The sequence below is a fragment of the Chanodichthys erythropterus genome, chromosome 18 (assembly GCF_024489055.1).
Source record: "Chanodichthys erythropterus isolate Z2021 chromosome 18, ASM2448905v1, whole genome shotgun sequence".
In the NCBI taxonomy this organism is placed as follows: domain Eukaryota; kingdom Metazoa; phylum Chordata; class Actinopteri; order Cypriniformes; family Xenocyprididae; genus Chanodichthys; species Chanodichthys erythropterus.
Genome location: NC_090238.1, coordinates 11,703,068 through 11,726,057, shown reverse-complemented (window position 1 = coordinate 11,726,057; position 22,990 = coordinate 11,703,068). Strand labels below are relative to the sequence as shown.

Here is a 22,990-nt window from a genome sequence, read left to right as displayed (position 1 = left end):
AATATCATGAAACCTGTGAGTCATTGCCTTTATCAGAAGGACTTTGGCCAAGAGAATCTTCTTTTCCCTTTCAAATAAACAAGACTGCAGTGCCATGGCCTGAATATGAATATGGAGGATCTATTAGGTTTTTGTTGGTGTGCAGTGCTCTTTCTATTTTCTGTTAACACCTTCAACAGTTGAGTGTTGTGCGCATGAATGAAGCATTTCAATTATTGTTAGGCCTATAGAATAGTGACAACTATGAGAAATGAGAATGATTAAAGGTAAAGAAGATGATTTTTTTTGTATGTTCTTTTTTTTTTTTTTTTTGTAAAATCATCTACCACCTATTGATTGAGGTCAACTGGTAACAATACATTTGTTAAAGAGCCAATTGCTGATTGATAAAGTCATTGCGTCACTACAGCTGCCGTTAGAAGCTCTGGTCCCCAAAGAAACCTGAGACTCACGCTTAGGACTGCATATGCGCATGTAGCCTGAAAAATAAGCTTTTTTAATGTTATTTGAGCATATGAAGCAACATTTATGGGACAATTCATGTCAGATTTTGTTGATTTGAAATGTGTTATTTAATTGTGAGTTAATTTCAGGATTCCCCCATTGAAATAGATAGGACTTGGTCTTGGATGCCCGAAACAGCGGAGGCATTGCAAATATGGCTGCGGAGTAAACAGACTTTCCTTGAAAGGGACTTTGATAATACCCATTAGCCACCAATATACAGCCTAACAAAAAAGCATTTTAATGCCAATTGTGGTAATCAAAATTAATAATGATTACAGTATCAAGAAAAATAATCAATTGTGTCATAATTGTGCAGCGCTAGCACTGCATACTAGTGTAAAAGTCTTGTAGTGCCCTTCTCACTCTATCGTATCCTCTCAGGTGAAGATGACCTATAAACAATCAATACTTTTTCTTTAATATGCATTTAAAACACCTCTAATGCTTCCAGTATAAGCTCATTTTGTATATGGATATTTAATTGGTTTATATAGGTTAACTCAGGGCATGTCACAAAAAAACACTCATCACAAATCAAGTTTTCTGGCTAATGCCTTTATATACATTCATATATCCATGTGTTGGGACATTTGTGTCAATGACAAGCCACCATGACTGACAGCAGGATTACAACAGGATTATGGTCGACCAATTTATCATGCTGTGCTCAAAATAATAAAATTAAATAAGTAATTCACGCAAAATTGAAAATTCTGTCTTTATTTACACATCCTCATGTTGTTCTAAGCCAGTAGGACTTTCTTTCTTTCTTTCTTGTTCAAAAGAAGGATAAAAATGTCTGAAGAAAGTACATGCAGTTACAATAAAAAACAATGAGTCAAAAATGAAGGAAAAAACTCTCTCTCATTGTTTTCGTGTGTAGACCACAGGAGCCCTCTGTTTGTCCTCTTGTCCCTGTGACTGGAGTGACGGGGCAGTAGTCTGTGTGTTTGCCCACTAAAATCAGGGGGAGGGGTGGGATGAGGTGGGCAGGGCACTGCCTGTCCCCGTCCTCATCTCTGTCACACCGGCATGGGCTGCCTGGGCTCCATGGAGGGGAGATAATTGGATTTGTTGTCACCTCCAGTTGCTGCCAGGAGCGGGCGTCTGCTCCGGTTAGCGATGAAGACATCATCGTGACAGGGACCCTGGGAGAGGATCAGCTGGTGTGGTGGGCACTACTATCGATGCTCTAGAACTGCCATGTCCAAGCGGGCAGGCGTTGGCCAGCTGTTTCCCTGCCCGTGACTTCAGGCCAGGCCAAAGAGAGAGAGCTCCACATCCAACCGAGAGGGAGGAGAGAAATGAGAAGTTGACCTCTGGCCGGATAGCGCTAGATGTTAAGGTTCGAGCTGTGCCATGTGCCCCTGTGGTTCCTGCGAAAGGGTTTTAGGCCCAGGCCAGGGAATCATGCCACAGCAGACAAGCGTGGCGGACAACCAGGGATGGCACCTGCTTGGCGTGGGTGTGAGGTAATGATGGGCTCACAGGTGAACAGCCCCAGAGGTAATCAGTAATTAACTCACAGCCACTCCATCACCACAGCTTTGGGCCTGAATCGAGTACCGCTGCCATGTCCTACAGACATTAATGCCCTCCAAACACTCCTTGCACATGCCCCGATAACATCAGGTTGTTTTATTTTGTTTGTTTTTTTATATGTTATCGGTTGTTTGAATATGTTTTTCTTTTTTGTTTTATTGGGAGTCTATTTGCAAGACTGTCCAGATAGCAAAGAGTGGCAGCGAGGGCTTCTGGCCTTATTTTTAAAGCTTCAGTCTTGGAGGGGAAAAAAACCCTTTTCCACATGTGTAAGAACTTTTCAAGGGACTTTTGAAAGATTGTCTCTGTTCTGACTTCAGTGAAGAGCTGTTCAGTGGCTGCAGTGGAACGGCAAGGTGAATTATATTTATAACTGAAAGTCCTGCCACTGTCTGACTGACCTCCAGTCAAAAATCCACACATGCTGTTTTCCATTTTTTTGTCGTCCAGTGCAAGCCTACTCATACCCATTCAGTAAGCACACTGTCGCTGTCATTTAAACACTGGCAGATGGAGATAGTACAATAGTGCCCTTAGAAGTTTTCACAGTGTATTCACCATATCAAGTCAATTCAAAGTATAGGGGGGGTGTATATGTTTAGTTTATATGGCACTGCAGAACATATTGATACATCACTGCACATAAAGTTTATTCTGCTTAATTGACCTCACCCCCAAGTCATCCAAGATGTTCATGTCTTTCTTTCTTCAATAAAAAACAAAATTAAGGTTTTTTAGGGAAACATTCCAGGATTTGTATACATATAGTGAACTTCACTGGGGTTCACTGAGTGGAAGGTCCAAATTGCAGTTTCAAAGTGCTCTATGCGATCCCAGACGAGGAATAAGGGTCTTGTCTAGCAAAATGATCAATCAAAATTTATATACTTTTTAACCACAAATGCTTGTCTTGCACTGCTCTGCGATGCGCCACACATTACGTTGAAAGGTCACACGTGATGTAGGTGGAAGTACTGCGGTAGGGCAAAAAACTTCTCCAACTTCAAAATCGTCCCATATCATTGTTTTACCTTTTTTTTACCTTAATCTTTGCACGTTCCCTTTGTAGACACTGGATCGGTACTTCTGCCTACGTCATGCATGACCTCTGTAAAGTGATTTCATGATGAGCGCAGATCGCAGAGCTAATGCAAGACAAGCATTTGTGGTTAAAAGTATATACATTTTTTTTTTTTAGAAAATGACCAATTGTTTCGCTAGACAAGACCCTTATTCCTCGTCTGGGATCACGTAGAGCCCTTTGAAGCTGCATTGAAACTGCAATTTGGACCTTCAACCCAGTGAACCCCACTGAATTCCACTATATGGAGAAAAATCCTGGAATGTTTTCCTCAAAAACCTTCATTTCTTTTCGACTGAAGAACGCAGTAAATTATCAGGAAATTTTAATTCAGAAGTGAACTAATCCTTTAAATTGTACATTTACTTCATTTCAAATTTGTATAATATAATTTATTTTAATGTCATAATATTATATACTCTATAATACTAATAATATTTAATGATTTTTAAGTAATGTATAGGCCTAATATTTGGTCAGAAGTTTGGGGTCAGTACATTTTTCTTTTTTTTAAAGAAATGTATACTTTTTCAGCAAATAAATAAATAAATAAAGACCTAAATTACTACAGAAAAAAAAAAAAATCTGTTCTGTTTAACTTTCTATTCATCAAAGAATCCTGAAAAAATGTGTCAACTTCCACAAAAAAATATATAAATGACGCTAATAAATAAAATGTTTCTTGTGCAGCAAATCAACATCATAAAATGATTTCTGAAAGTTTGTGTGACACTGAAGACTGGAGGAATGACATGAATAATTTATATGTATATATAATACTAATAATACAGTAAAAAACATAATACTTTAATATTTGATATATTAAACAATACATGTATTATATGCATATTTAAGTATGTACTAATTACTTATAAGTCTGTCATCTTACTCAAAACCCATAATTTGTGTGAATCAAGTGTTTTGTGTGTTTAAACAATTTAACTTCTAAATCTATACTCTGCTTAGTGCGCAGGCAGCAGTGAACACTGCGTAGGGACCCTGTGAAGGCAGCCAGTGTTTGTGAGGTTGTGTCAGTAACACAGGGTTTCTGACTGTGATGTGTGCTCTGATTCTGTTTTTGGAGCACGATGGCATCCGTAATTGGGGGAAATGTGGATTCGGTGGGCCTAGACATTCCCGTCCCCCAGGGATCAATTACAGAAAGACTCATTCAGCTAGGTCTATTCAAATAAACACCGGAAGAGCGGGGACAGTGTGCTGTTTTAAAACTAGAGGTATTACGAGATAAACACTGTCCCAGTAAAGACCTCATCAGCAGCAATTTGTATGCATTTACGCAGACAGTCAGGGTTTCGTCTTTTACCGCTGTTGTCTTACCTTCTTCCTCATGTTTTTAATCACACAAAAAAAAAGAAGAAGAAAGAAAAAAAAATTAATAACCTTCCACTAGGAGTGCACATACATGTGGGTAAAAGTGAGTTTTTTTTTTTTTTTTGACACATCCACATTAAGCAACAGCCAGTCTAAAAGTAAGCTTTGCAAGCTTCTTACTAACAAAAACTTTAACGCTTTCTAATAAGGAGGATCTGTAGTCTCAAGTGTTATTAATACCGCTTCAGGCACATATTTTAAATAAATTTGTTCCTGTGATTCACTCCGTCTCTCTCTCTCAAGGTTTTGGGCATTTGTACAGTGTGAAGAGCTAGCAGTGTTTAAGTCCTTCAGACCTTGCGAAAGTAATGAATGCCAGAATGTTTCTAATCACTGAATCATTCATGCTGTATAATTTGCTGTAAATAGCCAAGGTGCACCCTTGATTTACAGCTTGCTCCAAGATCCTTGACACCACTTAGCGACTGAAAAACACTCCATATATACATTGAGGCTTAGTTTAGTGCTTTGAAAGAAATTCAAGCTGTAACTTTTCATAACATCTCATCTTAACTGGTCACCCAGACCCTAAATTGATGCACAATGATCCTGAAAAGAAGAAAAACACTGCTTTTTTCGTTTTTGATCTCAAACACAGTCACCTCGCGGTAAATAAAAACAAATCTCCTGGAGGTTTTGAGAAGCGGCTTCTCAGAAAAGGTTTCCGGTCCACGTTCTGTCACTGCGTTAACGGTTCCACCTGTGGTGACCTTGTCCCGCCGTCTCTCTACTCTCGACAGAGAGCGTGAGATGGATTACTGTGACCGCTCGGCTACCTTACAGATGGCGCAGTGCCGTCACCGGCACCTAATCTTCATAGCGTGCATCGAAATGACTCATTAAAATCAGCACAGGCAAAACCGGCAGAGAGGACGCCCAGCACTACGCGGGCTAATGCGGCTAGTGCGGGAGGCAGTGTCTGTTTTCCTCTCTCCTTCCTCCTCTACTATGTCTTAGTCCTTTTATTAAATTCACTCTCTCTTTCTTTTAATGTGGAATTTCAATGCTTCCCCCTTTGTCTGATTGAATGTTATTGTCATAGTTGAGCAGAGGGAAATGCATTTTGAATTAGAGGCTGTGTTTCATTTCTGTTTTTATATTTAAATGCAACAGCACGGCTTCATATTTATGCAGTTCGGCTTTTTTATTTCTGTCACCTGATGAAGCGATTCTTTGCCACTGTTGCCTTCGACTTCCTTAGGGTTTAAAAGACACTAAATATTCTATAATATTGTTTTGTCTACTATGATATTATCGAATGAGAACAAAACTTGAGCTGGATAATTACTCTATAGGCTTTATGTTGAATGTCACAAGTTTCATCGCATCCGCTTGTTGGTGTAATCAGCTAATCTAGATAGTTATTTTTATCGTTTTGTTTTATTCATATTTGATATCCAAACGTTAGTGAGAAGAAGAAAATTCGAAATCTTTTGGATATCAGTCTGCGTATGTGATGGATATCGGTTATGCTTTGGTATTTGGAAGGCATCTTGAGTAAAACAGCTCTATATTTAATGAAGCACATACAAAAGATCTGAAGTGAAAGCGATGCAGCCTGTTTTACAGAATACGGAAGTTTGTTGCGCATAAGCCCCATTCTGTAGAGCTGCTTTATACTATTAATAAATAAATTAAAATTATATAATTGATAATATTATAAATATATTATATAATAATTATTAAATAATTATATCATATTATAAATTTAATTTGTTTCATAATTGACGAATTTTGCGACATCGACATTGTTATTGAACTGAATTGAGTCAACATCGACTCGAGCTTTCCAGCTAACAGTGAACATTCTCAAAACTTTCAAGGTTAGGGTTAGGGTTCTCAAAGACGCTGTTTCCACCTGGTATTAAGATGCGTTTTGGTCAATCGGATCACAAGTGGACAACGCTAAATACATGTGTAAATGGGGTGTGAAACCTTTTGAACTTGTCCACTTTCGACCAAATCCAGAGGTAGTCGAAAACATATTCAACCAGGTTGCTTTCATAGTGGAAACGCTCATGTGGTCGAATGTTTTCGAACAGCCACTAAAGACTCTCCGCCTAAATATTAATGTGTAAACATTATGGGAAGCACGCTAGCTAGACAGGATTTAAACTTTGTCAGCTAAAATGAAAGCTGCTGCTCTCCGTGTGTTGTCTCCAGGCGCGTACATTTGTAAATTGCGCAAGTTTATTTTGTCCATTAGATTGAAAGATCTGAAAAAACCCATACATTTACCCGCCTATAGAAACTCCGCTTGAAGAAATCAGGACAGAAGTGGTCAAAATTGGACAAAAGAGGATTAAAACACCAGGTGTAAAAGGGTATGTGTCTCCCTCATCCACTTGTGATCCGATTGACAAAAATCGACCAAGTTACAAATGAACATTCTTCCTGTAATATTGATGGAAAGTTTTCAAAACATTAGCTCAAAAACGTTATTTATACATCACTCATGGAGCGTTTTTTGTAAAAAAAATTTTTTTATGTTCTACTTGTTTCAGGATGTTCAGAGAACATTCAAAAGTAACATTGCCGTAATCTTTGCAGAATGATTAAATGGAATGTTTCCTTAAAGTTATAGTTTGCTCAGAAATGAAAATTCTGTCACCATTTTCTCATGTAAATGATCTTGTTTTTCCAAATCTGTATGAGTTTCTTTCTTCTTTTTTGAACACAAAGAAAGATATTTTAAAGTTTGTCTATAACTTGACAGTTGAAAGCACCCATTTTTTCCTACTATGGAAGTCAACATGTGCCATCAACTGTCTGGTTACCAACATTCTTCAAAATATCTTCTTTTGTGTTCAGCCAAAGAAAGAAACTCATACAGGTTTGGAACAACTTAAGGGTGAGTAAATTATGGCAAAATTTTAATTTTGTCCATTAACCATCATTTCAAAACTGGCTTTACAGCAGAATTAGATTCTAGTCTCATATTTGATGACGTTTGCATCATTGATTCAGCTATTTTCTTGTTTAGTACTGTCCAAGAATAATTTATTGTATAAAGAGTTGGCTGCTGTGAAGCAATCTGTATTGTAAAAAAAAGCTCTATATAAACAAACATGACTTGACTCGACTTGTCCTCCATCTGCAAATCCACCTTTTAGAGCAACAATCATATTCATGTAGCAACAACAGTTGAAACCACTATCACCCAAACGGCATCTTTCCAAACGGCTGGATTGATGTCTCGTGCGCTCTTAGGCTGAACAAACAGAAGAGTTTAGTGGGGAGGGAAGCCATCAGGTCAGATCTGCACGGCGAATAATCTCTCTTCAGCCACACACAAGAACAAAGCCTATCTGGAGCTCATCGCTACTGTGATGATATTTAAATGTAAAGCTGAGGAGATCAATTAAATTAGCTGTGGCTTCAGCCAGCAGCTCTCCAGACTGCCCCTGAGGTCACAGCGGTGTACTTTTCAGCTCTCGCCTCTGGTAATCGCTTCAAATCAAGCCTCTCTTAAGCACGGCGGCCCACCTTAATTACACGTATGAGGTTGAGATTTCACACCTCTGGTAAAGAGAAGATAAAGTCAAATTGATAATAAACGCCTGAAAGATACATTTTTGAATCAGCCGGGAGAGCTGCGGATCGCAGAGCTCGCTGCCATCCTCCAAGGCACTGACACAGGAGATATATATTCATATGATTCACTGTGTGTGTGTGTGTGTTTGAATATGTTTATGATGATGTTCAGGACTGAGCCACTCATCTTTAGTACTGTAACTTTAGTTTGACACAATGTCACATTTGTCTGATACACTTCCAATATGAGTGTGCTTATTATAATTATCAGATTGCGCATTCATTGTACTTCTCGTGAGTAATATGTGGTAATTATGAAAATGTGTTGTTAAGCTAAATCGAATAATTATTTTTGCAGTTTCACACAAATGTAAAAAAACAAGAACTTGATAATTTATAATGTATCAGTCTTGCACAGAACAAAATATTTATGATTTTTGTTTTTATTATTGCATCAGTAGGTTTGGAACAGCGTATCAGGATTTATGAACGCATATGTGTTAGTTTAGTAGTCTATGACAGAACCAACTAGTTCCATATGACTGGCAGTGAATGATTTGCTGATTTTTGTCTAAAAGGAATTGATATATTGGTGGAAGATGTTAATAAGCAAAATTATGGAGCTTTATTATTAATTCATTTTTAAACATTGATTTAATTAATGATTATTTGCAGATAAAGAGAACACAGATTCAAATAAATTATTAGTGAATTTTAAATCTTAATTAGCAAGGAAAATATTACATAAAAGCGTTCATTAATGCAGCTAAAATATTTCTTTCAAAGTCCAGTGTCTATTTTTATGAATTTAAAATGTTAAAACTTGTATACATTTCTAAACGAATACTTTTAATAATTTATTTTAAAATATTGCTCACAATAAATAAGCATTCTGTACATCTTTCTAATATATTTCTGAGATCACAATTGTTTTTTTTTTTTCTTGTTGTTGTTTTAGCTAATACTAATTTACCCAACATTAAACATCCATCATCTCTCAGGCTGAAGCTTACAGATCCATTTAGTGTGCAAGAGTGACATCTACCTTCAGAGATGAGAAGCATCTTTACTTAACGCAGGACACTGAAGAACATACTTTTGATGCAGGTCATAGTATGTGTGTGTGTGTGTGTGTGTGTGTGTGTGTGTGAGAGAGAGAGAGAGAGAGATGGAGTGAGAGAGAATATGTTGGTAATTATAGCTATTTATGTTAAGAGAAAAGACCTAGTCAGATGGCGAAGTGCATTCATTAACATTTACTTAGCGGTGAAGTCATTATCCTCTTTCCCACTAACAGAGATGGAAAAGAAAAGAAAAAAAAAAAATATTAATGTGCCGACACAATGACAAATACAAAATCCAGGACGCACTTAAATAGGATGTATGGTGAGTGTGAAAATGCAGTTTGACTGTTCGAGTCAGAAATAAATGCGTTTGGAGCTGCGTTCATACGTGGAGTGACTAATTCTCATTGTCATAGTGGTAAACAAAGAAATGATGCAAGCAAGTCCGATTGTTTCAAAGATTCTTTCTGTTGCAAAGCATTAGCTGATTGTGTTGTATGAAATTATTATTTGAAAAGTATTAAACTATTTTTAAGAGCTTAGTTGCTGCTATATTTGTTTTACTAAGGCATGTAAGTGTTACTTTCCAATCCTAATATATTTTTTAAAAAACGATTTATTTAAGATTTAAAATATTATCTTTGAAAATAGACTTCAATGGTATTGCATGAATTAAAAATAATATACAATACAAGCATAGTTTTTACTGGCATCTCAAATGCTGACTAATTTACATATATTAGCATATAAAGTAATTGGCACAGATGCCAAGAAAACACTGGAAAACAGATTAATTGTCATCCACCAGCCACAGTGACATTGTTAAAAATGAGATGCTTTTAAGAAGCCAATTATCAGAGAGTTTTCAAAGTAACCCTTTTTTCATCATTGAATATCAACTTAAAGCCAGCTTCATACAGATATGCAATGAATCCATATTCATTCCCAAAAATCCCTTCATATGTGCGCACATGAACGCAACTTTTAGCAAGCATACTGTATATATCTTGAAAGATGTCAAATATCATCATGAACTTTTGTGCTAAGCTCTCTTGGGCACTTAATTTTGGGATTAAAAAAATAAAAAATAAACCACAACATTTAAGGTAAACTAAAGATTAAGCATCATAGTGATTTATTCCAATACATCATAAGCCAACATATTGCCATCAAGGTTGAAGAATATTCATGTGTTTAGGTCTCGGTGATGTGTCACTTGTCCTGTATGGAGTAGTTTTTGAGGCATATGGGCACAGCTTTTCTCTTTCACACACACATACACACACAAACTCTCGCTGGTAATAGATTCTGCTATGGTTTGCTGGAGCTCTAGTTTTATCCCCTGTAATAATTGGATAGTGCCTCCATTTATAAGGCTGTCCAAGGGAATGCAGAGTGAACAAATGAGCTAGTTTAGTTGCCAAGACCACTGCTTGGGGAGAAGGGCTTAAATGACTCCCATTTTCACAGCCATTGTGCAATGGCTACCTTAAATAATATTGAGATTACTCGAGGGAAGGGAAGACATGCTGAGGATCTATTGTGCAGATAAAAGTAAAAAAGGAAATTAAAAGATTTTAGGAGAAAGAAAATAGAAATGAATGCCTGTGTGACCAGATAATGAAACAGAATACTGTCTATGTATGATATGGTGATATATACTGATCTGTCTGATATAAACCAGAAATTGCTATGATTAATAGATCATTTTTTGTTTACATTTAGCTTGAATGTATATGGGAATGTCCATGAGATTTTTTATGTTTTTTTTTTTTTTTTTTATTATTTGTAATAATATTTTAAACCAATTTTAATCACTTTTACTTCTCAAGGTATTTTTTTAAGTAGGTGTGTGTGTGTGTGTGTGTGTGTGTGTATGTGTGAATTTTTGTTCACATTTTGCTTAAGTATCCATGGAAATCTGACATGCACATGAGATTTTTTTTATTTATTTTTACTTTTTAATCAAATTTTATTCTTTTTAAATTAATACATTTTAACTTTTTTACATTTTTAAAGGTATTTATATACAGTTAGCATAAATACTCCATATATCCTCTCAATTTTTTTAAAATAGGTGTGTGTGTGTGTATATATATATATATATATATTTATATATATATATATATATATAAAATATATATAATGTATATGTATATACATTATATGTATATACACACACACACACATATAAATATATATATATATATATATATATATATATATATATATATATATATATATATATATATATATATATATAATATGTGTGTGTGTGTGTGAATTTTTGTTCACATTTTGCTTAAGTGTATATGGAAATCTGATGCGTACATGAGATTATTTTATTCATTTTTACTTTTTAATAAAATTTTATTCTTTTTTAATTAACAAATTTTAACTTTTTACATTTTTTTTAAAGGTATTTATATATAGTTAGCATAAATATTCCAGGTATTCTCTCAATTCACGGTTCACTACAAAGTACAGTACAGTAATTTGCAAAAATGCTGTTTGAACTTAGGTCTATCATGTCACACCACATGACACAACCCATGTTTTTAGAGACAAGCGAATAGCAGAAGAGGAAATCAGGGTTGTTTACACACTCAGAGACGTCCAACCTCGGACAGATTCGCCAAAACTGCGTCCCTCCTCTCAGACTCAGCTGGTCAGAGAAAGCCTCCTCTCCTTGCCCCTTCTTTCTCAGCCTTATTTGTATTCGTTAATGACTTTATAATTCCTGGCCAGCGGGAACCTGCTTTTATCTCTATTAGTTTAGTAGCCTGGCAAACAAAGGGAGTCTGGGGCTGGTGGCACCATGCCAGCAGGAGCCGCCACCATAAAGGCTCTTGTCCATCTGTGTCGCCTTCTAACGCAGCTCCACTCCTCCTCTTTTTCGTTTTGTTCTCCCCGGTGCCGTTTCTACAGATACTTCTGCACCATCCCCGGTTGATATTCCTCTTACCGGCGCCTGTATTGATCTCCGCGATGGCCAATGAAGTGTGAAAGAGACTTCTGTTTTTCCCGCAATGAGAAAATGACAGCTCGCTCCGTCGACGTATGAAAAAAGCACTCGATCGCAAATATCCCGGGGTGACGTTTCAAAAATGCGTCTCAGAATGTGACCGAAATTCATTCGTATTGTCAGGCCGGGATGCGATATCTTTATTAGGGCTGAAATGAACCGAGTCGAGCGCGTTTACCTCCCATTTTGGATGTTTTTCATCTCTTTGAGGGTCATTTCATATGCTCAGAATATCATTTCGGCTCAAGCGGGCGTTAATTTGACATTTGTAATGCATGTACAATGTTCCATGAATGCATTCATAAGGCCTGAATATCTCAAACTTTTGTGAGGCCTCTTTATTTTGCTTTCCGTCTCTCTCTCCCTCTGTAACATGTCAGAAAGACTGCATCCTCCTCTCATCTGAGATGCTGGTCAGATCAGGGGGCCCTTCATTGTATATTTTACCTTGGAGTTGTTTTGATCTCGCTGAAGACAGGGAGCAGCTTTTTTTCCATTTCCCTTTCTCTCCCTCTCTTTTTTTTCTATTCCTTCGGCAGCGCGTGTGTCTTTTGCATGCATTGTCTTTGAACAATGCTCTGTTTGAACAGTGCGCTCGCAACTCAGGATACAGGCGCGCTCGACGGATCGACTTTTATCACCTGCTTTTCCCAGTGATTCTATTAACGCTTCTGTTTCATTAAAAAAGGGGGACGCGACCAACAGACAGGCGCACCGGTGAAGAGACAGACAAGAGTGACTTCAAACAAAGTCAGTCTAGAGATTGCCACAGCGTGCAGACAGCCCTTCATTCGGGAGGACTGACAAAGCAGGGCCGGATGAGGCGTAGAACTGTGTGTGTGTGTGTGTGTGTACCTGTGAGGTGCTAAATCATTAATTAGAAGGAAGCCACTTCTGCCTCTCTAATGCACTGTTGCTAATCCATGAACATTGAAACATATGGTCCCACATTCGAGCTAGTCCAACAGGCTGAGTGGGTCAACAGTTATGTATACTCGTGGAGGTCACCATACATTGAAGCATACAATCAGCAAAAAAAAAAAAAAAGAACAAACAGAACTATAAAGATGTTTAAATTAGAATATGTTTAAGATCACCTATCCAAGAAACTTTATTTAATATTATTGAATGTTATTTTATCCAAAGTGACTTAAAAAAAACACACACACACAAGCAACTTTATTAGCAGTGTCACTAATTAAAATTACACTTGGAAACAATGTGACATGACAATGTTGTTGGACTGACACCTATTGGCATGGCTACATTTTTTTGGATATGAATAATTCATTATGCAAGCAAAAGTGTCTCTCCCGCTACAGTTTTTAACTTTTCTTTTTAGGCTGTTGGTAGGAATGCAGTCTCTTATGTACACTACCCTTCAAAAATTTGGGGTTGGTAAGATTGTTTTAATGTTTTTGAAAAAAGTCTCACTAAGGTTGCATTTATTTGATCCAAAATACAGTAATACTGTGAAATATTATAACAATTTAAAATGTTTTTTTTTTTATTATTATTATTATATTTATATATATAACTTATTCTTGTGATGGCAAAACTGAATTTTCAGCATCCATTACTTACATCTCTTATTATTATCAATATTAAAAAAATAGTTGTGCTGCTTAATGTTTTTGTGGAAATCGTGATATATTGTTTTTAGGATTCTTTGATAAATGTTAAGATCAAAAGAACAGTATTTAAATGTAAAATGTATTAAAGTTCTGCATTTTAGATTATTTCATTGAAGTTACACTAATACAGTAATGAACATGACTGGGAAGTCGCGTTAATAAACCTGTTGGACTTAAAAAATATTACAGAGAAATGTAAACTTAGAAAAAACAAAAACATTTCATAGCATTTTATAGTCCTAGCAGGTAATCATATCAAACATTATCTGATTTAACTCCTGCCAAATGCATGATGGGTAACCAGCAGTGTCATTGTATATATAACAGCTCTTTTTTAGGCCAATGGTTTGACTGAAAACTCATGTGTGTGAGTGAGTGTGTATAGTAAATTGCAACCATTTATTCAACATTTTGTTGTAAATAAATTTTCCTGTTTCTTCAACAAGGACTTTTGTCATTGTGAATTTTTAGAAAATGAAGAGATTGATTATTATGAAATAAAGAGTTCATGATGTATTATTAAAATTATAATGCTTTTCACTGCCACTGTTGTCACCCAGGTTCAAGTACATTAACTTGGTTAAAAAAAAAAAACAAAAAAAAAAACATGCAAAATTATTAGTTGTGATCAAAATGACAAATCTGCTGATTTGTGTAAAAAAAAAAAAAAAAAAAAAATTAATGATGGTTTTGGACATTTGAAACTGGAAAAAATAAAATCAATGCATAAAAGTAATTTGAAAAGTTACAAAAATAAACTAAGCGTTGAAAGGTGTCCCAGGCCATTGTAATGCGACTTTCATATAATAAAATGTTACACTTTTAATAAAACCCCACCCTTTACATACCCAAAGTTGAAGAAACACTTCAGATATTTACTCAGAAGATACTTTTGTAGATAATACTAATACTTCTTTTCTTTTACTCTTGTGTGAATGTTGCATCTCATAAAAAAAAAAATGTTCATGTTTTGTGTTCGGAGCCCGGCAGTCATTATGCTGCAGGCAGCGGCGTTGAACTCTGACTCTGGCACAGGAAGTGAAGTCAGCAGCCGTGTAGCTGCTGCTCCAGAAGGCGATGGCTGTGCTCGCGGTGGGGCTCTTCCTCCCCGTAGCAAGGTTGGCACGGTGTGGAGGTGCTGGTGGCGCGGTGCTGGTTCTGGCGCTCTTGGCTGCTGCGAGCGGTGCGTGCCCTCTGTCATTCATGGGGAGTGGCTCTGTCCAACTGTCACTTCCTGACAGGCTGATAATCAATCTCTTTATTAACTGCTCTGCTGCAGACGGCCCGCCCGGTAGGGAGGGTGGGCAGCCTGCACGGTACACCGCAGCACCGTGCTCCGCTGGGGTCGGAGAGGTTGGCACCGCAAGACACCGTTGCTTCCAGGCAGGGCCCATCTTCGTTGCCTTTAGGAATCGCACCGGTGTGGCCCGATCTTCCCCATTCATAATTTATGAAGAGGAAAGGTGCGGTCACATTGGGGAAATTTAATGTGCAAAGAAAAGTCCATTGTCAATAGCGTAGACGTGTATAAAGCATTTTCAAATCAAGCAGCTTTCTGTTGGTCAGAATGTGCATGACCAACTTGAACATAAGCGAAATCTGAGTGGCCAAAGTTTTCACCCTCACATAAACCTCCAGATTGCGCAAATTCCTATTGCAATAACTGGATTTCTCCTGCAAAATTTCGGTGAGCAGCGGTTAATGTGACAGCACTTGAAGCCGTACCTCATAAGCCAACTGTGATTTGCTTCCCAAATTTTTATTAGCTCATCTTAGGGGTGATCTTTCCAAAAATTAAAAAAAAAAAAAAATCACTTCAACTTATAATAAACAATCACGATTCACAATCTCAATCACGATATTCCAAATTTTGAGATGTACTATCGAAAATATGCAGACTGGAACAAGCCTATGGAGCATATAGTCTATAGCCTATAGTCTTTAAAGGTGCCCTACAATTAAAAATTGAATTTACCTTGGCATAGTTGGATAACAAGAGTTCAGTACATGGAAATGACATACAGTGAGTCTCAAACACCATTGTTTCCTCCTTCTTATATAAATCTCATTTGTTTAAAAGACCTCAGAAGAACAGGCGAATCTCAACATAACACTGACTGTGACGTAACAGTCGGGATCATTAATATGTATGCCCCCAATATTTGCCTATGCCAGCCTATGTTCAAGGCATTACACAAGGGCAGGACATCTGGATCTGTGCACAGCTGAATCATCAGACTAGCAAGCAAGGACAATAGCGAAAAATGGCAGATGGAGCAATAATAACTGACATGATCCATGATAACATGATATTTTTAGTGATATTTGTAAATTGTCTTTCTAAATGTTTCGTTAGCATGTTGCTAATGTACTGTTAAATGTGGTTAAAGTTAACATCATTTCTTACTGTATTCACGGAGACAAGACTGTCGTTATTTTAATTTTTTAAACACCTGGAGTCTGTATAATACATAAACACAACTTCATTCTTTATAAATCTCTCCAACAGTATATAATGTTAGCTTTAGCCATGGAGCACTATCAAACTCATTCAGAATCAAATGTAAACATTCAAATAAATACCATACTTACGAGATCAGACATGTTGCATGACGAACACTTTGTAAAGATCCATTTTGAGGGTTATATTAGCTGTGTGAACTTTGTTAATGCTGTTTAAGGCAAGCGCGAGCTCGGGAGGCGGGCAGCACGAGAATTTGAAGGGGCCGCACGCTGAATCGGAGCATATTTAATGAATAAAAAAATGAATAAAAAAAAAAAATCTATGGGGTATTTTGAGCTGAAACTTCACAGACACATTCAGGGGACACCTTAGACTTATATTACATCTTGTAAAAAGACGTTCTATGGCACTTTTAAACCCTGAGTTAAACTTTAAAACACTGCATAGTCTTTAATTAAACATACATTTGTTCTCATTAAAACTACTAAAGTTCTTCAGTCAAGAGCAGTGAGTGATTTTGTCTGTCTTTTGTGTAGCATTAATGACACAGTAGCAGCAGGTATTTGCATTAAGGAGCGTTTACACTGCAGATGTCATTCCTTTGACTTCCATTCAAACGTATGCAAATGCGTCGGACCAAAAACGCAAGCTCATGCGAACAGTTTCGCTGCATTCAAAAGTTTAAGTTTGATGAACTCTGATCTGCGAATTTGCATCATGTGAAGACGTGTAACCAGTAGAAGATTGATATGTCATGGTGTGACCCCTTGGCTGAATTAAAGTCCCCCTGTAGTCAATTATTTTATCACTTAAAACTCATCTTTGATCACCAAAATGACATATTTAAAAAAAATTTCCAGTGAAAAATTTTTCTTCATGCCTTAAAATAGCTTGAATATAACTGTACACCCTTGCCTAATTTAAAATTCATGGGTCAATAAATATGCATATTAGCCCCGCCTCCACTACTGTTGCTGTAGTGACGAGCAATATATGCTTATATATTGCTTATATATATATATATATGCTTATATATTGCAAAATAAGCTATATATGCTTATTTAACTTTATAGTGTTAAATAAAAAAAACGTTAGGCCTACCATCTGAAATCCTGCAGGCGCCTGTGCCTTCTCCGTAGCCGACATGCAATAATGAGCGAGGATTTCCAGCGTATTTACTTGAACTCATCAGGTAGGCTAATATCTATGGTTTGATCCATTCCAGACCTAGCCAAAATAAGAATTTAAAATGGACCGAACTTGATGTGTGATGCCACACTGACTAACATATGCACACGAATTATGGCCACACGTCCAATATTGTTTTAGCTATGTTTTATAGTATTAAAATATTTTGAAGGTCAAAAACATGAGCTTTATTGGCTTTACTTAAAATCAGCTGTCACTTTGCTTTGCCGTGATATGCGCTCACACACTTGGCACAGCCCTTGCAACGGTTCTGTCGGACACATAACATTAATTCAAATTATTAGCCTTTTGCTTGACTACGTTATCAAATAGCTAATAATAAATATTTAGACACTGACTTCTAACAATCAGTATCCCAAATGCTTTGAACAACTCTGAACGTCAGTGGAGAAAGTCACCAAATAGTTCATCATAACATCATAATATACATCATAGACTTGCTATATTACAAAATCTACACAATTTTTCATATCAACAGTAAATAACCTGGCATCTCTCTTCTGCTTCAGATCAGTCATAATTAATGATATGCTAAAGCCTGCCGGCATATTGTCTTGATTGGTTACAAGGTAGTCGGTGACATCACAAGCACCCACTATTTCAAACCGCGAGTCTTTACTGCAGTTTTAAACATAAAATACTCAGCAATGGTGCTGTCCAATGAATTTGCTCATGGTTTGTCTTAAAGCATATTAAAAACACCACATAGACATATAAACAACATTAAAAACTTGATTTTCACCACAGGGGGTCTTTAAAAGAACAATGTTTTTTTGCAGTATATTTTTACATTTTGAATGTATTACTATTTGTTACATGATTTCATGTTTATAAAAAAGATGCTGCAAAGAGTGACATCATATCACGACTGTTACAGTGTCCGAAGAAATTTTGCATGCTCAAAGTCTAATGTGACCGTGGCTTTAGGCTTTAAGACCAATAAGCATCCGATTTCCTTCCCTGTTTATTACACTGTTTATTCATATCTGAATAAACATATCTGACTGTCTTTATGTAAATACTTGCCAAGAGGAACATTTTGGCATATTTTTGTGTACATTTGACCGTTTAGGCGTGCGCCTGAAACCCCAAGTATACTTTGCTCATCCGTGTTTCGCTCCGTCTCGCAGCACGCACACAAAAAGCGTGTGGGGATCAGTCTCTTTTGCAGTTTAATGCGCTTTTAATAACTTTTTTTAAAATAAAGCATGTTCCGCAGTAGACTGCAAAAAGGAAAGGAACGGCATGTGGCACAATGATCACGATTATATCTTGATTATCACATTTTCATAATCGTTGAAAGCCAAAATCGAAATCGAAACTAAAGTTTGATTAATTGCACAGCTTTACTGCTGTCGATTTTTCAAACGCATCACCACGCATGAAAAACACATGATATAATTTGGCTAGTCAGCACAGCCATAGTAGGCAGTCATTGCTGTATTGTAACATTATGACAAGGTCATAAAGATCACGATCTCCACGATTCGCTTAAAAAGTAGATTGTGGAAGTCTTCAAAATTAATCGTGATATAAAATCGTCAGATTGGGGGGGTTGGGGTGAATCGGTGTAGCCTATATATATATATATATATATATATATATATATATATATATATATATTTATATATATAATTTTTTTTTTTTTTTTTTTTTTTTTTTTTTTACTTATTCCTGTGAATTCAAAGCTGAATTTTCAGCAGCCATTACTGCATTCTTTAGTGTCACGATTGTTGAATATGAACAGAATCTGTACGACAAACTTTTTAGCCCACACACAAAACTCCCGATTGCTCAAATTCCTATTGGAATGACTGGATTTTGCCCGCAAATTTTCGCAGAGCAATGGTAAATGTGACCGCATCTGAAGCCTCACAAGCCAGCTGTGATTTGCTTCCCATATTTTGTAGCCCGTCACCACCAAATTGAACATGCCAACGAGAGTAGGGATTGTTTCTCTACTCTCGCTTATCACTCTCGCATGTCAGTTCCACACAAGCTAATGGCAAAGTCATGTCAGATGGAGCACTGATGAAGAAACAGGGCCGTATTGCATTAAATATGAATAAGCTACAGCTCTATCCCTTTCTGTTGCTCATAGGAGGACTTCCTGGTTGAAACACAGAAGACGCTGCTGAGCAGGATCTCCGATCTGTGCGTGGTGAACGCGACGGCCGCCAAGGGGACGGCTCTGCCGCCTGCTCCTCCGGACCCGGCCGACTGCGCCGAGACCACCTATTCACTCCCCACCCAAACAGCTGAGTAGAAGACATATAAGCATAATAATTCTATGGCAAATAACGATAACCATAAAACTCCAAATCCCTGTAATAAAGCCGAAGCCTTTCTCCCTAATGAAACAGTGGCCCTCCTGCTGTTTCCTGCCTAATGTTCCCGCCGAGGCTTCCTCCACTTTCCATAAAGCAATTTTGCAAGCCCACTCCCAACGTGAATCATCTCGAAACGAAGAGAAGCATCTCCCTCCATCTCTCCTCGTGTCCCCGGAGGGTGACGCTGACTAAATCTGTGTTGATACAGAGGTGTGCTCTAAATCCTGTTTGCTCGGGTTCCATCTCCCCTAATATTCACACTCTTGTATGAGGCCCCTTCCCTGCCTGCGTCTGCTAATGTAGCGTATCGTCGTCTGGATGACAAGACGACATCGATGAGCTTCTCACAATGTGTGGGAAGGAGAACATATGTTAAATTTAAGAAGCTGGGATTTACCTCTGCGCGGGTCTTAGTTTACATGCACTACTCGGCGCTAGCCGACAACAAAGGACGAATCGCCGTTTTGTGCGGTTTAAGTTGTGGATGCACATGAAAAGGTGTTATATCTGAAAATATAGGCGGCTTTTGTGGAAGTCACACTAAATCTGCCCATCTGCCGTGACTTTAAATTCAAAGTAATTAAGAATATGTTTGGTAAATGAAAAACAACCTTTGTGAAATGCATTAAATGAGTTAACGGTGAGATTGGGTTTGTAAATTTGATTTGAATTTCCGTTAACATTTCCACACTAAAGTGTGTAATTACAGTGTTTAAAAATAGGCTTGTTTTTTTTTTTTTTTTGGTGTGTGTGTGTGTGTGTAATCAATTAGATTTAATTTCTCCAACACATGCCATTCATTTATTTCTAATTAATTCTGTTTACCTATTAATTTTTCAAAAGAAAAACTTTAAACTGTAAAAAAAAAAAAAAAAAAAAATGCAACTGAAGATATTTTTATAAAAAATACAAATAAAATAAAGACCTTTCTAAAATAAGAAAGTCAGTAATGTGAATTGTTCCACACACATTGCATATCAGCATATCAAAAACTACAGTAATATCACTCAGAGATTTGAATGCTTTTCTTGGCAAATCCCAAATTACTCAAAGATTTCTTGATTGACAGATGAGGGGGGATAACTGTATTTAGCCAGGGACCATCTTTCCTCATCTGGCGTGATTTGGGTCTCATGGAGGATTGGCCCCCCTGGTGTCTGCCCCCCTCCTCCTCTCGGCACGGGGCAGGGGCAGATTGACAGAACAGCATGGGGGCAAGCGCCGCTGTGCCAACAGCCCCCCCACGCTCTACCTGATGTTTTTAACAAAGGCTTCCATCTCACCAACTCTGCTGCCGAACATCGCCCAGCCAGCTTCAACCCACCCCGGCTCTGGAACAAACAGACTTTGAAACCTGATCGCAAGGATGTTGGAAACAGATGCACAGACGCTGGGAATGATGCAGCGTGTACGGCTGTACTCAAAGATAAAATGTCAAACATTTTTCAGTCGGAGCCCAAGAAATTGGACAGTTGTTAGTGAGCACCTACTTGTAATTGACAGGAGGATATTGGGGGCTTGTTTTCTATTATATATATAGACTGGGGCTAGTTGTCACACTTTTTTACTTCAGTGAATATTTCTCAGTGTAGGTTTTGTCTTTGAAAGTCAATTCAATAAAATCATGGCTAAAAAAAATTATTAAATACAAATAAAATGTAGCTACTGTCATGACTTGGGATTTTTTTTTTTTTTTAACACGTTGGCCAAAAGCAGGACATGTTGTCACTATGTGGGGTAAGTTGTCACAATTAGAACCTACCCTAAATATATTATAATATGAATATATAGAGATTTTTTATAAATACATTTCGCTAAAAAATCTGTAATATATAATAATATATTAATAAATATATTATAGCTTTTTTCAGGAAAAAAAAAATCAACAAAAATGAAACCAAATTCATTAAAAAAAACCCTAAAAGATACAAAAACAGAAAAAAAAAGTTTTGTTTTATTTAAATTTGGTTTGTTTCAGATTTGCTGAATAAGATTTCCTAAAAGTTTTCCTAATAAATATATATATATATATAAAAATCTATTTTTCAGAAATCGTTATTCATCAATACTCTCTCTCTCTATATATATATATATATATATCCTAACAATATTATATATATATATTGTTAGGATATGTTAAGGTATATTAAAATGTGTTGGTGAGGTAAATTTCTAGTTATCATATTTTTTACTTCAAGGTAAGCAATTATAGAGGACAGTCCAACTCCATTAATAATGTACATTGTTCTTACTTGACCCCCTTCCAAGCCATCATCAATCACTGGAAAATTTCACTGACTTTCCAAAGGGACGATGCGAGAGGAGCACACACCGTCTGACGCACATTTCTTGGAGGTGTTCCCCCATTTTGATGAATTTCCGGCCTAGGCACCCAGCATCCCTGCTGTATGTGTGGCTGCATCTCCTCCTTCCTCCTGTCAACATGATCCTGCGCACAATCAGTCGCAGGGTGCAGACTCGCCGGGTACCTTTCCGCTCCTCGCCACGTCCTCTGGCCTCACCTGCTCCGTCTGTTTTATTTGTGATCAACAGAATATTTGCAATTACATCTTACAACTTCAAAACGATGCTTAATTCATATCACTCTTGTATTGTTGCAGGGAAAAATGGATCAATCTCTGTTTCTTTCACTCTTTCAGACAGTGAGAGTTATTAGTAGTTAACGTAGTAAAACTACTTTGTTGACTTGCCAAGCTTTTTATGGGCAAAAACAAGGTATATTGAACCAAACAACCATAAGAATTATATGCATTTTACTTTTACTTATGTTCTCGTAGTTTGTCAGCATGAAAAAACCTTTTATTGTAGATAACTAGAATATTATTTTGATACAAAGTTAGTTATAATCCCAGACTCTGCCCCATAATCAATAAAAATACATTTTTCAGGCCCGCAAGTGAGTGCAGCCAATGATAAATATTGGCAGACAAGAAAAATGTGTCATTTTTGTCGATTGAAGGGAACATAATGATATTCACAAGGAGACCCCCACTGCGACACAGACACAACTGTTCCTAAGCAACAAAACACTTTCCCCCCTCCAAATGAAGACAGGGTTTTGGTTGACTGTTTACAGCCACAGATATTCAGGCCTCCAATGTAGTGATGTGGGTAAACACAAAACTGTACAGACTTCTGTACTTAAATTGAGACATTTAGCTCCTGTTACTCTTAGTTTATATATATA

The 22,990-nt window shown here is 37.0% G+C and overlaps 1 protein-coding gene across 1 annotated transcript in view; it reads left to right on the top strand.

The window, feature by feature from the left end:
* Positions 1-1,468, top strand: part of si:dkey-288a3.2 (protein phosphatase 1 regulatory subunit 37) — a 47,916-nt gene extending 46,448 nt beyond the window's left edge. The window contains exon 11 of the mRNA XM_067366888.1: positions 1,391-1,468. Coding sequence (XP_067222989.1) covers positions 1,391-1,468 — 78 coding nt within the window. The remainder of the gene's footprint in view (positions 1-1,390) is intronic.
* Positions 1,469-22,990: the final 21,522 nt, after the last annotated feature.